The sequence below is a fragment of the Panthera tigris genome, chromosome D3 (genome assembly GCF_018350195.1).
Source record: "Panthera tigris isolate Pti1 chromosome D3, P.tigris_Pti1_mat1.1, whole genome shotgun sequence".
In the NCBI taxonomy this organism is placed as follows: Eukaryota; Metazoa; Chordata; class Mammalia; order Carnivora; family Felidae; genus Panthera; species Panthera tigris.
This window is the reverse complement of record NC_056671.1, coordinates 32781235-32799636: the sequence shown is the minus strand read 5'-3', so window position 1 is coordinate 32799636 and position 18402 is coordinate 32781235. Positions and strand designations below refer to the sequence as shown.

The 18402-nt window shown below is 43.5% G+C and overlaps 1 protein-coding gene across 2 annotated transcripts in view; it reads left to right on the top strand.

The window, feature by feature from the left end:
• The window catches only part of GNAL (G protein subunit alpha L), a 149945-nt gene that overhangs the window by 89034 nt on the left and 42509 nt on the right, over positions 1 to 18402 (top strand). For both annotated transcript variants that reach the window (XM_042961326.1, XM_007085906.3), the window contains exon 5: positions 18271 to 18368. In XM_042961326.1, coding sequence (XP_042817260.1) covers positions 18271 to 18368 — 98 coding nt within the window. The remainder of the gene's footprint in view (positions 1 to 18270; positions 18369 to 18402) is intronic.

Below are 18402 nucleotides of genomic sequence, written 5' to 3'. Positions count from 1 at the left end.
TGGATGGATTGGATCCAGAATTGGATGGACCTTCCCCTACGTAGCTAATTCTCTTTATTCCTTGTGCCTTTTAAGTAGTTAGTATTTAAGGGGCGCCTGGGTGGCTCAGTCGGTTAAGCATCCAACTCTTGATTTCAGCTCAGGTCATGATCTCACAGTTTGTGGGTTCGAAACCCATGCCGGGCTCTACACTAACAGCATGAAGCCTGCTTGGGATTTTCTCTCTCCCTCTTTCTCTCTGCCCGTCCCCTACTTGCTCTCTCTCTCTCTCTCTCTCTCTCAAAAGTAAATAAATATACTTTAAAGTAGTTAGCGTTTAAGTCTTCCCGTCTTCTGTGATCTTTACAATAAAAGGCAAGTACCGATCCAGTTCGTCAAAGATGTATAAATTGTGTTTGTATTTACAACATGCATACATAAAATGGTTTGCTGATATTTGTCACATTCAGAATTCTATCCTTTGAATATAACTTTGATATATTTGTTGTTAAATGCCTTCGTGGATTTTAAAGACATTCTCTCTTAATTAGCAGTGTTTATATCAAAAGATGGAACATTCAGAATCGAATGTGGATGTCAGATCATTAGCTAAAAGCACTTAAGTAGCTTAACATATTTTAAATGAATATACCCTTTCCAACAACATCTTTAGAAAATACACCTCAAACTAATGAGCCCTATGCTCCCAAGCCTATTTCCCCAGGCACAGAGGCCATCAGTCCCTCTGAGACTGTGCTTTTGGGAGAGGTACCTCTCTGGCCCAGGAGCAGTCTGAGTGTTTTGCTGTGAGGACCATTGTCTCCTTAGGAGGTGTTAGAGCAATCATTTTTCAATGTCTTGTGGCATCTTTTGGTTGCCCTGCCTTAAACACAAATGTTCTATTATTTCTACGGTGAGGATGTCTCCGTGGTTTTATACAGTAACACAGTGATATAACAGGGTCACTATCCAGCCCATGCAGCTTTCTGCTTGTTATCAACTGACCTACCCTTAGTTAGTACTACTTTTGCTTATGGCTTTTTTTAATCACTGGTTTTAAAACGTTAGTAGCCATGTCTGAAAATGACACAATTTACAAAACATCCCACTGTCTCCTTGCTGCCAGGTGTGTGCGAACCCCTGTCTCTCTGTGCCCCTGGGTCTTTCTCTTTGATTCTCATCCTCTCTCCTGCCTTCCCCTCCATCTGAAGCTATCTTTCTGTCCCTGTTCTGTGTCTGTTTTCCTCTGTCCCCTTCCTTTCCTTTTCTCCCATCTCTCTCTACTCTTCACAGACCATGAAACCAAAGTGCTGTTATTATGATCATGGCCGCTTGTTTTATTTTGTAAGTTGAATCTAATATCCCATGTTCTGATTTTTCCCCTGTGGACCAACAGCCTTAAAATTGATGACTATATATATATATATATATATGTATATATATATGCTTATTTCTATATATTTATTTCAAATGTAAACATACACAAAATGGACAGATGATAGATAGATGGATGGGTGGGTGGATGGATGGATGGATGGTGGATGGATGGGTGGATAAAATGAAAAACAGCAAGTGTCCTACCAACCCCGGCAGTGAGGCCCAGAATTTAAGAATCACGTGAGGGTTGTGTGACCAGTTGTACGGAAGAGTAAATTGAGGGTATAACTTTACGCTTCGGTTGTTTGTTATCCATGAACATTGCTGGTCATAATTAGGAATTTGACGAGTATGGAATAAACGGTTCTTGCTGGAGATTCTGGGGAGATGAGTAAGTGGCAGGGGGCCATTTACTACCATGTAGAAACAGCATTTGGTGAGAAGAGAGTTATAAATCCTGGCGGAAGCCAACAGAAGGAAAGGGGCAACCGCGTCAGGAGAATGTCCCTCAAGACACAGGCCCGGGTAGAACTTGACCATGCCAGATGACACGGCCATGGGTTACAACCCTCAGGGCAAACAACCACCCTGAGGATCAGGGGGTCAGAGCTCGGCCCGGAAAGGGCTGGGCAGCCTCGAACTTGCAGGGCGCATCGTGGTGAAGCTCCCGTGTGGAAGGCTGAGCTCCGTCTGTCCTAGAAAGGAAACGCCTTCACCTGTCGTGCTCAACATGCTGTCAGTTACATGAGTTCTTTATAACTTCCTGAGGACAATAATGTTCTTGGGATCGAGAAAAGTTACTTTTTAAATTATTCATAGGAGAGAACCGGAAGAAACGTGCCTTTAAACGTCAAATGATGAAACCCACCTGTAGACACAAACCAGGTTTCCATCAATTCAAATTTACTGACAAATAACGTGTATGAATGCTTAGCTTTCTTTTTTCCCTAAGCTTTTTTTAAGTTTGCTTATTTTGAGAGAGAGAGAAAGTGGGGCAGGGAGCAGAGAGAGAGAGAGAAAGAAAATCCCAAGCAGACTCTGCACTGGCAGCACAGAGCCCAACGCGGGGCTCAGCCTCACCAACCATGAGATCATGACCTGAGCTGAAACCAGGAGTCGGACACTCAACTGACTGAGCCACCCCGGCACCCCAGATTTTCAGCTGTCAATTAGCATAAACTTTTGCTATGGAGGTGAACATTGACAGAGCGAGAGGAGGGGACTTCCCATAACAGTTTATTTGTCCACTTGCTTGTGAAACAACCACGTCTCGAGCCCTAGTGTCAGGACTATCCCAAGTGCTTGACATACATCAGGGAAGAAAACATGAAGATCCCTGCCCTTGTGGGGCTTATAGTCTAGCAGGGAATGCAAGGAATAAGTAGGACATGATAACTGCATTTGTTAAAGAGTATTAGGAGGTGCTAAGGACTGCAGAGACAAGAATGGTTGGGCAGGCTTAGGCAAGGGCTAAGGTCCTGCCCCAGGATGGGAGACCCCAGGGGTGCAGGGAAGAGCAGGAGGCCAGCGTGGCTGGACAGTGAGCAGGAGGAGGCTGATGGCATGATACTAGAGAGATATATGGAGGGAGGGGTGCCGAAGAAACAGGGTCTTACGGTTACTTTGGGGACTGTGAGTGAGTAGCGCCCCGTAGGAGTGACCTGAGCTGACCTTCACTATGAAAGCGTCATCCTGACTGCAGTTTCAAAAGACGCCGTAGGTGGAAGCAGGGAGACCGGTTGGGGGAGTCTCGCCATAACCTAAGTGGCAGGTATTAGTGGTTAGAACCATGCACATGGTGAGATATTCAACCCCAGCTACAGTTTGAAAGCAGAGTCACGGTGACAGATCCCAGTGTGGTCGGTGAGGGGAAGAGGAGCATCAAAATGACATCACGCTTGGTTCCAATCAACTGGAAAGACAAAGTTGCCATCCACCCAGACATGAAGGCTGTAGAGGGGGCAGGTTTGGCCAGGGGGTGGGGGGTGGGAGTCGGGAGTTCAACACCGACCGTGTGGAGTTTAAGACGTCCACTAGACACCCAAGGAAAGACATTAGAACTGTTCTTCTCCAACTTTAAGTACCAGGTTCTTCCAAGGACAGTGCTCTGTGGTCAGGGAATAAGGAGACACTGTCATATAAGTGAGCCCAGGCTGTCCTTAGAACAGGCACAGCAATAATCAGTGCAATGCTTAACCATCATATATAGTGTTTATTTTTCAAAGCTTTTCCAAATATAACTCAGTTACCTGTTTCCCTGAAAGTTGAGGGACATTTTTCTTGTGGTAGGAAGAAAAGTGGATTTAGGATAAAGATTATATGAAAAATGGGGCGCCTGGGTGGCTCAGTCGGTTCAGCGTCTGGCTTCAGCTCAGGTCATGATCTCACAAGTCATGAGTTCGAGCCCTGCATTGGGCTCTGTGCTGACAGCTCAGAGCCTGGAGCCTGTTTCAGATTCTGTGTCTCCCTCTGTCTCTGCTCCTTCCCTGCTCGTGCTCTGTCTCTGTCTCTCTCTCTCTCTCTGTCTCTCTCTCGAAAATAAATAAACATTAAAAAAATTTTTTTGAAAGATTATATGAAAAATATTTCTTCTTCCTGTAATCTGACAGCTGCCTTAATTTATTCCCTCTTACTGTTCCATTTGCCATGAAAATATCATTTTCTTGATATTTGGAGTCAAGGTAGGAAAAAAATTAATAAAGATCCTCCTTGTTATGGACTTCCCCCTAAAACCCTGTTGCTGGCTGCTCATTAGATGGTTTGGCTCTAAGAGATTCACGAGAGCAAGAACCAGAGCCGTTCTGTTTGTTGTGTTCCTTATGTCTTGCATAGCCCCTGGAGGTTGCTTTCAATTCTTACTGGAATAACTGCACTGATTCTGAAGGAAGCCATGTGTCTACCGTCTTGTTGTAAGTGGTTTTTCACTTTGACCTCGGTAATCGGCTAAATTCCATCTTGGCTAGCGGCCCTGCTCCCACAACTACATCTTGGTTTTCATTTTACAGTACACTTTTTAATCTTCTCCTGGCTCTCCTCTTCCTCCAGATCTCCAATCTGAGGTCCCACCCTTGCCATCCTTTCTTGCTTTATCGCTCCTTCTCTCCTCTGGCAAGCTCACTCCAGGCTTGCTGTATACAGTGGTGTATTCCCTGTCGCCCCTGAGTTCACATCCCTAGAGCAGAGCTCTGGGGTTCTCTTGATCCAAACCTCCAAAGACCTCCCATCCATCCATAGATTCCGAAAATGGCCGTCAAATGTGTACGTGCCAGGCATGATTCTAGGTGCTGTGAACACAGCAGCAGATAGAGGAGCTTACTTTCACGGAGCTGACATTCTGGTGGCGCAAACGAGAATATTGGGCCTGGCCCAGGAACAGCCAGGCCTGTGTGTCCGGAGAAGACACAAGAAGACTCGAGAAGGCAAGAGGTCCAGGAATGGGGGAGGGGAGTCAGATAATGTGGGGACTTCGGCTTTAACTCTGGGATGGGAAGCATTGGATTGGATTGGTTTGTTTTGGCTTTCTTAATAAACTCTTTTGTGTGGTAAATACACAAAACGTAATATTTGCCATTTTAACCATTTTTAAGTGTATGATTTCTGTTGCATTAAGTATGTTCATGTTATTCTGCAGCCATCACCACCATCCGTACCAGAACCTTTTCATCCTCCCAAATTGAAACTCTGTTCCCATTAAGCACAAACTCCTCGTTCCCCGTACCCCACCCCCTGGCAACCGTCATTCCACTTTCTTCTCTACGCATTCCACTACTGTAGGTGCGCCATATAGGTGGAATCGTGCGGTGTGTGTCCTTTCGTGTTTGGCCTATTTCACTGAGGCTAATATCCTCAAGGTTCACCCATGTTGTAGCATATTGCAGAATTTCCTTCCTTCTTAAGACTGAATGATTTCATTGTATGTGTATACCACATTTTGTCCATCTGTGCACCCATCTGTGGAGACTGGGTTGTTAGCATGGGATCGTTTTGAACCCAGTTGTAATGTGACCAGACTTACATTCTCAAAAACTCCATGGTTCCGGAGTTGAAGAGACTGGTAAGAAAGGGTGGAAACAAGTCAGGTGGGAATCAGTGGCAATACCTTCCTGTCCCGGGTGACGCCTGCCTTCAGGAATGCAGCGGCACAGTTCCAAGATGTGATCAGAATCTGGGTGTATTCTGAAGGTACAGCCGACAGGATTTCCTTGAGGATCACACGTCGGGTGTGAGAGAAAGGGGTCAAGGATGACTCCGGGGGTTGGGCCTGCGCAACTAAATTGTGGCATTGCCAGCAACTGGGGAAGACTTAAAGTGGGGCAAGTTTTAGGGGGATAATTAGGCATCCCGTTCTGGACTTCCTGAGTTGCGGTCGCCTGTTAGAATTCAGGTGTTGATGTCAAGCAGGCAATGGATGCACAAGTGCAGAGTTCAGAGGAGAGTTCACCTGGAGACATCAGTGTGAAAATCACAAGCATGTTCACGGTACATAAGTCTCAGGATGGAGGAACTCATCGAAGAAGTGAGTTTAGCCAGAGAAGACGACCCAGGAGGATCCGTGAGTCCATCCAGTGGTAGGAGGCTGGGAAGAGAGAAGGACCGAGCAAAGAACACCAAGCAAGACTGTCCATGGGGTCAGAGGAAAGTCAGGAGAGAGGGAGATGTCTTGGAAGCCAGGAGTACAGAGACTGTGGTCAGCTCTGTTGGACGCTGCTTATGATAGGCCAGGTAAGAGGGGACTGAGAATTGACCACTGAACCCAGCAGCTGGGAGGTCACGAGCTTAATCCTCACCTGCACAAGAAATCCCCCTTTCTTGCCTGCCAGGCCCTTTTCATTCCTTTTTTTTTAAACTTTGTCTTTTGTTCTTGCCCCTCACAACGCTTACCCATTCTGGGCCCTCGATAACATTGGCCGAATCACACCTGTGGATGAATAACATCTATTGTTTGAGTCCACAGTGGAGGGTGTGGAGGGAATAATCACTCCCTCCGCCCCACACAACTCTCCTTCCAAACACTCACTTGGTCACTGTAAGCTCCAAAGGAAGAGAACTGGCTCTGCCCTTCCCTGGTGCCTCCTGTTTCCCCGGGGCACGGCCCCAAGTGAGCTCAGGAGATGACTGCCAGCCGCTGCAGCAGAACACAGATGTGGGGCCCAGGCGGGAGGAGCCGGGGCCTCAGGTCATCTTCGAGTCTTTTTATTTTGCAATTGTCAGGAGCTCAAGAAGGCCAGGTCTGTCTGCGTTCAAAGTTAAATCTGTTTGACGTTCATTATTTATTTTTTGAGAGCAAGAGACAGACAGAGTGTGAGTGGGGGAGGGGGCAGAGACAGAGGGAGACACAGAATCCGAAGCAGGCTCCAGGCTCCGAGCTGTCGGCACAGAGCCCGACGCGGGGCTGGAACTCACGAACTCACGAACTCACGAACCGAGAGATCATGACCTGAGCCTGAGTCGGACACCTAACCAGCTGAACCACCCAGGCACCCCTGTCTGTGTTCACATTAAACCTGAAGTACATTCAGAAGCTAGATGAGATTGACCATCTTGTAATATCTACCACACTGTCAGCCTCCGTTAGGACACATAACTGTTTGGTCATCAAATGCTGAGATGAATTAAACACGTGCAATTAGAAATTCCAATTAGTAATTCTTGTAAATGGTTCCAGATGTTTCCCTGGGGAAAGAAAGGAGGCCCACTGCTAGGTGTGTGCCCAAGAGAATTAAAAACACGCATCCACACAAACACTCGCACACAGATGTTCGTGGCAGCATTGTTCACGGTAGCCAAAAAGTGCGAACAACTCAAATGTCCACCAGATGATGAATGGATGAACAAGATGTGATCCATCACACAATGCGATATTGTTTGGCAATAAAAGGGAATGAAGCACTGATCCGTACTGTAATATGAATGAACCTGGAAACATGCTGGGGGAAAGAAGCCGAACACAAAAGACCTTGTGTTCTACGAGTCCACGTATATGAAATGTCCAGAATAGGCAGCTCCGAGGAGAGAGAAAGTAGATCAGTGATTGCCACAGGCTGGGGGGGAGGAACGTGGGGGGTGACTGCTGACAATATAGGACTTCGGGGGGTGGGGAGAGGTCACGTTCCAAAAGCAATTGTCGAGATGGCTGCACAACTCTACGAGTATACTGAAAACCATTGAATTGTACACTTCAAATGGGTGAATCGTGTGGTGTGTGAATTATATCCCAGTAAAACTGGTGCATAAGAAATAAAAAGAAAGAGGAAAAACACAACACTTAAAATCAGAGTCCCCAAAATGGAAGAAATCCGAAAGACGATCTTGCACAAACATGCACGGTGTTTGGGGTTTGGGGACAGTTTTCCTTCCCTTTTATGTTGGTTGTCTGTTGTCAGATTGGCAGCTGCTGCAGAATCGCCAAGGAGCTCCGTGGTTGCCTTTGAAATACCTTCTTTTATATCTACATCGAAATTTGAATCACCAATGCCTCCAATGTAGTGCGAGGTCCCGAAGTTTCTGGTGGCTGTTTGTCACCTCCCAGAGAGCGTTCTCACTGGTCCACCCAGCAGAGCTGCGGGGCCCCACGTTTCCCATGACAAAACCCCGCATGATTGTGTTCTTGCCCACTCAGGACACCGTCAGCTAACTTTAGGGTCCGGGTACACACGTAGCTGCCCCCATGGCAGCTCCTGGCTGCACCCTGTTTCTGTTGCAGGGGAGAGCTGTTGGTCCTTGAGGTCACTGGCAGGCACCCTACCCCTGTGCAAAGGACTCGGAAGCTCAGTTTGCAGCACAAGACCATGAAGGCACATTTCCCAAGTTGTAGCACACATTCTTATGTAAATATCCTGCACCCTTTTCTTTCCTTCCTTCTAGTAATCTTACACAGTATTCAGCCAGCTTCATTCCCTCCCCAGCTGTTAAATGGGTAAATCTGGACAAGCCACATTGGCTGGGGGGGGCCTTTCTGGAAGGGTCTGCAAGTCTAGGGTAAATCCAGGATCAGAAGCACTGGGTGGGAAGTTAAGCACTGCTCTTGGTTCTTTGCACAGCCGCACCATCACCTGCCTTGTGCTGGTGACCCGGCTCATCCCTCTCCTTACGTTCTGAAATCCCGAGCCCTCTCTTTCCCACACCAGCGCCTGGTGTAATGCCTTATACCAGCAAGTGTGTGGTAGATGTTTCTAGAACTCCATTCTGGAGCCTACCCGTGACTTCTGTTTCCTCGCCGTGTGTTTCCCTCTTGGCCTGTTGGAATCTGACGGCTCTTGCCCCATTCTTACAGAAACGCTGCGCTGTGTTCTGTGCTGTCCTGTGTCAAAGGACTCTCCCGGACCCTCACCATTCACCGGCACCTCACGCTGTTGGTCGTCACTCTCTTGGCTGTCTTGAGTCAGGATTGGCCCCCCCACGTCACCCCATCCCACGTCTCGTTTTGTCTTTCCAGCCACCTTACTTCGTCTCCTTCCTCCCCTCACCCTTCACACGTGCACCTCCTGTTCCCCAGATACTGACCTGTCCCAGCCAACCTCTGCCCAGAAGAACTGTTGTATCCTGTGGAGCAGAAAAGGAAACTGAGTCTCAGTCGCTGGGATTTGATCCCAGGCACTCCAGTACAAAAATCCATGCTCAAACCATGAGTATTTTCTGATTCCTTATTAGATACCGTTAGTATGTTTTACACTAAAACTTTCTCAAAGAAATGTGTATCTAATTCTATAATTGTTGCCAGCAAAAATATAGCAAACGCACTTTTAAAGACATTTACTTTAAATCTCACTTTCTTCCCAAAGAGGAGGGGTCCTCCTTTCATGTTGCCTCTCAGCACAAAAAACAAAGAATTCAGAGTGACTAAGAAGACCAAGAATAATACCTTAAAGCGTTATGTAATTATGTTCCAACGAGAACTTGTGTCAGAAAACTTGATAGAGAATTGTCTGGAAGCAGTGACTAAAGTCGTGATTCTTTGAGTCTTTTATCCCTAATGAAAATACCTAATTATTTTATTTCTGTTCCCACACAAATAAGTTTCTCTGATGAGTCTCTTAGACATTTTCCAAGTGCACAATTTTCTCAGAGAATTAGGATTTTACAGAGAGACTCTTAGGTATAAGAGTGGGAGTGTTGTGAAGGGGAAATCAAAAGCTCAAAAATTAAGTTTGTGGAGAAAAATACTTGAGGAATATTATGTTCTCATCACTATGAGGTCGATTTATTTAATTCTCTGCTATGGTTCGTGGATCTGATTAACTAAAACTTTATACTTACCGCAGTTGTTTTGTGAGATTATAATTTGGAAATAAAAGTAAAATCCCTAGACAAATCTTAGTGTATGTTTTTTAAAAACTTTTTTAATGTTTACTTATTTTAGAAAGAGACAGAGTGTGAGCAGGGGGCGGGGAGCAGAGAGAGAAGGAAACACAGAATTTGAAGCAGGCTCAAGGCTTTGAGCTGTCAGCACAGAGCCCAACGTGGGGCTTGAACTCACAAACCACGAGATCATGACCTGAGCCAAAGTCAGACGCTTAACCAACTGAGCCACCCAAGCGCCCCTTAGCGTATCTTTAAAACAAACAAACAAACAAACAAAAAGTGTTTGAGGGCAGCAAAAGCCATGAAACATGGCCACAGCAGGGAGTGAAGTCCCCGAGGCTCAGCGCTCTGTACTTGGAACCACAGAGAATTCTGATTCTGCTCCAGGGTATGATTCTGCCTAATGGGTCACACTTTAGGAAGAGAGAGGAGAGACCAGAGCCATGTGGCTGTTTCTATACACAGCTGCACTTTAAAGCACCTAGAACTTACAGGTGAGATTAACAAGGTTGCAGGCTATAAGATCATATACAGAAACCAATTGTATTTCTACATACTAACAATGAAAAAGAAATCCAAAAATGAAATTTTCAAAACCTGTACATTTAAAATAACATCCAAGTGGGGCACCTGGGTGGCTCAATCAGTTGAGTGTCCAACTTTGTCTCAGGTCATGATCTCGCAGTTCGTGAGTTCAAGCCCCGTGTCAGGCTCTGTGCTGAGCTCAGACCCTGGAGCCTGCTTCGGATTCTGTGTCTCCCTCTCTCTGCCCCTCCCATGCTCATGCTCTGTCTCTCTCTATCTCTCAAAAATGAATAAATGTTAACAAAAATTTTTTAAATAACATCCAAGAAATCTATAGAGGAAAAAATTTAACAAATGATATGAAAGCTCTATACCCAGTAAATTACAAAAGAATTTAAATAAGACATAAATAAACACATCATATTCATGGATTAGAACACTTCTCCCTTAAGTGAACTATATATTCAATGCAATCTCAATCAAAATACCAGCAGGATTTTTATAGAAATTGACAAGCTAATTCTAAAATGTATGTGGCAATTCAAAAGACCTAGAACAGCCAAAATGATGTTGAAAAAGAAAAGTGAAGCTGGAGGAGTTCACACTACTAATTTTAAGACTTACTACATGTTGCAGCAATCGAGACAGTGTATTGTTGGCGAAAGAAGGGACTTACAGTTCAGTGTGACACAGAATTGAGAGTCCAGGAATAGACCCACATGTATATAGTCTATCTCAACAAAGATACCAAAGTAAGTCAGTGGGGAAGGTTCTTTGCAATAAATATGCTGGGGAAGCTGGATACCCATATGGAAAAAAAATGAAACTTGACCCTTTCCTCACACCATACTCAAAAATTAACTCAAATGAATCATAGACCTAAACGTAAGAACTATGACTCTAAAACTTACAGAAGAAAACTTGAGGGAAATATATATATATATTATATATATATTTTTATATATATATTTTTTATATATTTTTTATATATATAATATATATTATATATTTTAATATATAATATCATATATATAATATATTATATATTTTAATATATTATATAATATCATATATATAATATATTATATATTTTAATATATTATATAATATCATATATATAATATATATTATATATTTTAATATATAATATCATATATAATATATATATTATATAATATATATGTATTATATATAATATAATATAATATAATATAATATAATATATATTTTATATATATATATATATTTTTTTACTCTGGGTTAGGAAAAGATTTCTTAGAACACACAAAAAAAGCATAAATGCTAAAAGGATAAAATTGATTCACTGGGCATCAGAAAATTTAAAACTTTGCTCATCAAAAGATACTTTAGAAAATTAAAATGCAAGTTCCACTTTAGGAGGAAATATTTGCAACACCTAGAGCTGACAAAAGACTTAAATCCAGATAATTTTTTAAATCCCTTATTCTTGTAAAAGAAATAAAACTCCATACTAAGAAGGCATACAACCCAGTTTTTTTTTAAGTGGGCAAAATATTTGAACAGACACTCAAAAAGAAGATACGCAAGTTGCTAGCAATCACATGAAAAGATGCTCAAACTCATTGGTCGTCAGGGAAATGCAAACTGAAGCCACAATTAGATGCCATTACACACTCACCAGAGTAATTCAAATTAAAAAGACTGACAGAAGCAAGCATGGGAGACCATGTGGCGAAACCAGAACCCCTAGACACTGACCTCTTGACAATGTAAAATGGAATAGCCACTTTGGAAAACAATGCAGCAGGTTGGGGGTGGGGGGAATGCTGTTGGGGGTTTTTTTGGTTTTGTTTTGTTTTGTTTTGTTTTTGAAAGACAGCACACATGCAACTGGGGGAAGAGCAGAGGGAGAGAGAGAATCTTAAGCAGGCTCTGTGGCCCAGTGCAGAGCCCCACGTGGATCTCACGACTGTAAGATCATGACCTGAGCCGAAATCAAGAGTCGGACACTTAACCGACTGAGCCACCCGGTGTCCCAGTGCATCAGTTTCTTAAAGTTAAACACCTACCGGGGCACCTGGGTGGCTCAGTCGGTTGGACATCTGACTTCGGTGCAGTTCGTGAGTTTGAACCCTGCGTTGGGCTCTGTGCTGACAGCTCAGAGCCTGGAGCCTGCTTCAGATTCTGTGCCTCTCTCTCTCTCTGCCCCTCCCCCACTCACAGTCTGTCTGTCTTTCTCTCTCTCTCAAAAATAAATAAACATTGGGGCGCCTGGGTGGCTCAGTCGGTTAAGCGTCCGACTTCAGCTCAGGTCACGATCTCGCGGTCCGTGAGTTCGAGCCCCGCGTCAGGCCCTGGGCTGATGGCTCAGAGCCTGGATCCTGCTTCCGATTCTGTGTCTCCCTCTCTCTCTGCCCCTCCCCCGTTCATGCTGTGTCTCTCTCTGTTTCAAAAATAAATAAACGTTAAAAATAAATAAACATTAACAAAAAATTTTTAAGTTAAACACCTACCATATAATCCAGCAATTCCACTCTGGCTATCAACCCAGTCTGGTACACAGATATTCCTAATGGCACTATTCATAACAGTCAAGAACTGGAAATAACCCAAATGACCATCAACTGGTGAATGAATAAACAAAACAAGGTATATTCATACAATGGCCTAGAACTCAGCAATTTTTAAGAAGGAACAGACTGCTAAAATACACATAACAAAATGGGTGAATCTCGAAAATAATCATGCTGAGTCAAAGAAGCCAGACACAAAAAGACAAGGTGATTGCATCTATATGAAATTTCTAGAAAAGGTAAAGCTGTGGAGACAGAAGTAGATGAAAGGTGTCTGAGACCCGGGGTTGGGGCGGAGCTTGGCACCAGAGAGGGGTGAGGAGATGATGGAGGCGTTCTAAAACTTGATTGCGTTGGTGGTTGCACGACTTTGTAAGTAAATGGGTGAATTTTGTAGTATGTATAGTATACCTCAAAAGCTGTTAAAAATGATTCTAAGAATAGTTAAAGTAGGCTGTCCTAAAGGAGAAAAAAATAGACGAGTGTGGGGTACGTTGTACATTTGCGTTTGCCCTCACTGGAAACAGCCATCCAGCAAAGGAGAAGGAAGCCAGCTGGCCTCAGAGCAGGTTTTGGAATCCAGGGTCGACCACTTCCTAGCCAAGAGAGCTTGAGCAAGTATCAAGTGTCCGTAATCAACTCATTCTGTCCTCAGTAAATGGGAATGGAATCACCTACACGGCAGGGGTGTCTCTGATGAGAGCTTGTATATAAGGCCCTTAGAATACTGCCTAGAACACACAAGGCACTCAGTAAATACTAGGTATGACCTCTTTTTTTTTTTTAATCTTTATTTATTCTTGAGAGAGAGGAGGGGGCAGAGAGAGAGGGAGAGAGCATCCCAAGGAGGCTCCGTGCTGATAGCAGAGAGCCCAACTCAGGGCTCGAACTCATGAACCATGAGATCATGACTTGAGCAGAAGTCAGAGGCTTAACCGACGGAGCCACCCAGGTGCCCCAGCATGACCCCTTTTCATATGTGGTAACCTGCTGAGATTGCTGCCCAGGGTGGTCATAGGACATGGATGAGGGGACTGCTAGTGATTTAATGTTTGGCTTTTCTTTTAACATAGTTTCTAAAAGCTGTTTCTCAATAGAATTTTAGACATACTGTATTGAATTAGATTTGAGGACGGACAGAGATTACGAATAACAGAACGATAGTGTCGGCAGGCATGATATCCACCAGATATATCTGGGAAAAAAAATGACAAAAACCTATTCAGTCTTTCTGTTAGCCAAGGGATAAAATTGAGTGTGTGTATTTTAAATGAATCAGACCTCAACTTGAGCTTTAGAAAATCCCATGTAAATAAAGGACTTCTGACCTTCCCACTGCCTATTCCTAAGGTCCGTTCGATTGTGGTGGTGGACATTATCCACTGTGTTCCCATATAAAGATCCAGCAAACATTTGTTTGTGCTTCAGCTTGTTCCAGAAAGGATTTAGTGCTGCTTACAAAGTTGTAATACAAGGTAATGAAATATGTGAAAACACAGGAGAAGGAAGTTAGGATCAGGAGAGTAAGTTATGCGGAACCGAAAGTGGAGTTAGAATCCAAAGTGTAAGGCTTGGAGACCTTGTATATAAGGCTCTTAGAATACTGCCTAGAACATACAAGGCACTCAGTAAATACTAGGTATGACCTCTTTTTTTTAATCTTTATTTATTCTTGAGAGAGAGGAGGGGGCAGAGAGAGAGGGAGAGAGCATCCCAAGGAGTCTCCGTGCTGACAGCAGAGAGCCCAACTCAGGGCTCGAACTCACGAACCATGAGATCATGACTTGACACGCATGAAGACTGACCCCAGAACAGAACCTCAGCGCTTTCGTGCGGTCAACTCAGTGACATAAATGAAAACAGCCCAAGAGCCAGAGGGTCCCTGTGATTAAAAATTAATAATAAAAGATAAAAAGCGGCTTTGAGAGATGCAGAAAAAGTATTCCCGATACTAATATTGGAGAGAGATTTTCCGTAGTCGTCTTAGAAGGGATATTAGGTAATGAGCATGAAGAACATCTTAACACTCAACCCAGGGAGGGGTTCCATACACACCACATGTGAAAGCTCTCCTTCAAGACCTGTGTGTGTATGATTTTTACTTTCTTTTTTTTTTTATTTTTTTTTAATGTTTATTCATTTTTTAAAGAGAGAGACAGAGCACAAGCAGGGATGGGGCGGAGAGAGAGCGGGACACAGAATCTGAAGCAGGCTCCAGGCTCTGAGCTGTCAGCACAGAGCCCGACGCGGGGCTTGAACTCACAAACCGCGAGATCATGACCTGAGCCGCCGAAGTTGGATGCTCAACCGACTAAGCCACCCAGGCGCCCCTGGTTTTTAGTTTCTATAACACAACTCAAACCCCTTTGGATTTTTTTATTTTTTTTTTTTAAATGTGAAGAGCATTGACACACAATGTGACATTAGTTTCAGCTGTACAACTCAGTGACTTGATAACTTTATAGGTTATGCTATGTCAAATCCCTTTAAATAAGAATAACATAAATGTGTATTTCAGTTGCTAAATATATGAAGATCACAAGGCAATTTTTGTTCAGTAATACAGAAGAAAATTAAGAAATGTCCGTAATTTTCTTTTTTTAAGTTTATTTATTTATTTTTGAAGAGAGAAAGAGAGAAAATCCCAAGCAGGCTCCATGCTGTCAGCATAGACCCCCCACCCCCACCCCCGTGGGGGCTTGATCTCATGACAGTGAGATCACGACCTGAGCCAAAACCAAGAGTTGAACACTCAGCCAACTGAGCCACCCAGGTGCCCCAAGAATTTTCTTTTTATACTCTCAACTTCTACATATTCTCAGTTGTCAAAAGCAAATTACATTTCTCTGTGAATCATCCTTCTTTTTTCAGACACATACACACACACGCACAGCACTGAAATTATTTTTATTTAATACTATTCATCTTAGTTGCTAATGGAGGCATACCAAAATTATTCCTCATATTTATTTCCCGGTTGGTTTAGCAAACACGTGAAAATTCTAGCCTGGCTCTGGACAACTGTTTAAATATAGCTGAAGAAGCTGAATTGGCTGACTGAATAATGATGTTACAGAATCATTTCTTTATTTGTTGTGATATTTTTCATGGAGATAGTGATACTGTGGCTATGACTTTTAAGAGCCTTTATCTGTTAGAAACAATGTTGAAATAAAATGATTCGATGTAAGAGATGTGCTGCAAAATAGGAAATGTGGGGGAAAAGCCATGAGTTACTAAAAGAGAGAGAGAGAGAATTGGCCATGTGTTGATAAACGTGGAGGCTGAGGGATGAGAGGCCTGGGGAATTCTTCTCTCTCCTTTTGTAAGTTTGAAATTTTCCCTAATAAAAGGCAGAAGCAACAGCAGTAGCAGCTCTGGAATTTTCCATGAGGTTTTTAGAACCCCTTAAAAGTAAACACGGAGTGGGGTGCCTGGGCGGCTCAGTTAGTTAAGTGTCTGACTTCAGCTCTGGTCACGGTCTTGTGGTTGGTGAGTTCAAGCCCCGAGTCGGGCTCTGTGCTGACAGCTCGGAGCCTGCTGTGTCTCCCTCTCTGTCTGCCCCTCCCCCTGCTCTCACTCTGTCTCTCAAAAATGGACAAACATTAAAAAAAAATAAAAGTAAACATGGAGAATCCAGGCTCTCTGTCGATCTCTAGCTCTGTTCTAGTCCGACATCTTTGGTCACCAATTAGGAAGCTGAAACAGAGAGACTGTTGTTTTTGTGTTCATCTGGTGTTGTCCAGATCATCTGCTTTAAAACCACAGTGCCCGCAATTCCTGTTCTACTACTGCTATGAACACGGACCTCAGAAATCCTGTATCTTGGATCTTGATTCAAGCACTGCTTTGTAATTCTGTCTCAGAGGCTTCAGCTCAGACTGCTGACAGAAAAAAATGATTCTGACACTTGACAAAGACAGTCAGGAACTTTATTCAAGAGACTGTTGCACTTGGGGTTTGCAGGAGGGGGAGAGAGATGGGGCTTAACTCCGAATATCACCATGACACGGGAGTTATCCCTGTCTTCCAAGACCAGACCATCTTGACAATATCAAGTAGAGTAGTTTTCATTTGGGGTGTGTGTGTGTGTGTGTGTGTGTGTCTTCATATGGCTCTTAGAAGGAAAAAAAAATTTTAAGGATACTGATAAAAACTCCGTCAATGGAGTGACAAGAGCAGTGGTGGGAGACACCAGAAGGAACCACAAATCGAGGGAGATAAAAATTGAGAGGTTCAGCATCTCTCCATATGGAGTTCCCTTCTTTGTCAGCTGTGGATAGTTTGGATTTGTTAATGACAACAGGCAGCCAGACAGATGACACGTGTAAAGATGTGGCAAACCTTTAAAGATTGTTCCTGATTCTAGGCAGTCAGAACCTCATGAAGCTTAAGCTCAGGGCCCCTCAGTCCTACTGCCCCTTCTAGGGTTTTGTACTGAATTGCGTACTCATGATTTTCTTCTTTTTTCAAAGAGGCCCCCACAGTACTTGGATCCGCCCTTGTATGGAATCGTGAATCTCCAACAAAAGAACCAGCCCTTTATTTTTTTTTTCTCCAAAAAATCAATGCTGATTCTTAGAGAACATGGCAGCCACAGTGAACATAAGGCATCAGAAGCCCCAGACCCATTTGTGCAGATCAGAGATGGAATTGGGTGCTGCCTAGGGCTGCCAGGAAGGGCTGATGACTGATGTGGGAAGGGATATAAATATGCTAATGAACGGGTTTGTGAAATTTTACATAACTTCTTTTATATTTAGCAGCTGATGTGTTGTCATTTGGTTCCATAGCACTGCTAATTTAATTTGGGTAATTTTGGAAATAAGAATTCATAAAGCCACCTCTTACTTCGAGAGAAGGAAAGTTCTTGGCCTCCTTTTCAGGGAGGGTGCTCCTTGCCGTAATGGATGAAATTGAGCTTTGCGCTCACATGGGCTTGAGGGAACCAAAAGCACAGTTCAACATTTAACTCACAGTTTTAAAAAATGCCAAAAAGCGGTGAATTAACATCCCCGAAGAGTGAAATTTTAAAGGTTTCCTTCTGGTGTACCTAATGCTTCTGGGCCGAATTTGACCCATCTGTTCAGTCACGCCCATTCCTAATCATGGCTGAGCAGCTAAACAAACTTATCATTGTAATAGGCATGATTTTTCATTGCTGAAGTGGCATTACCACTAGACAGGTGACTGAGTACTAAAAACCTTAAAATTATTCTTAAAATGGCTGTCGTATGTATAGTTGGTGAATGCCAGAAAATTACTTTTGACTTGTAATTTTCATTTGGGGGAACTTCCTGGAACAACAAGAATGTTTGACCTGTTGATGTGAGCGATGATCACAGAGGTGCATGTTTTTGTCACGCTGATCGCAAGCCCTGTGTGGTGTATATGGCGTGTCACATCGACTCCTTCAAAGAAAACGGTTCATGCGGTACCTGCAAAAATTTTTTTGGCAGTTTCTTTTTACTTTTACCTTTTGAAAAGATGATAACACATGTGCTTCCTTCTTTGTAACTTTTTCCGATTTTAGGAATTCTTTGATCACGTGAAGAAGCTTTGGGACGATGAAGGCGTGAAGGCGTGCTTTGAGAGGTCCAACGAATACCAGCTGATAGACTGCGCACAATAGTAAGTCAGCTTCTGATCAAGGCCTGGCCTGTCT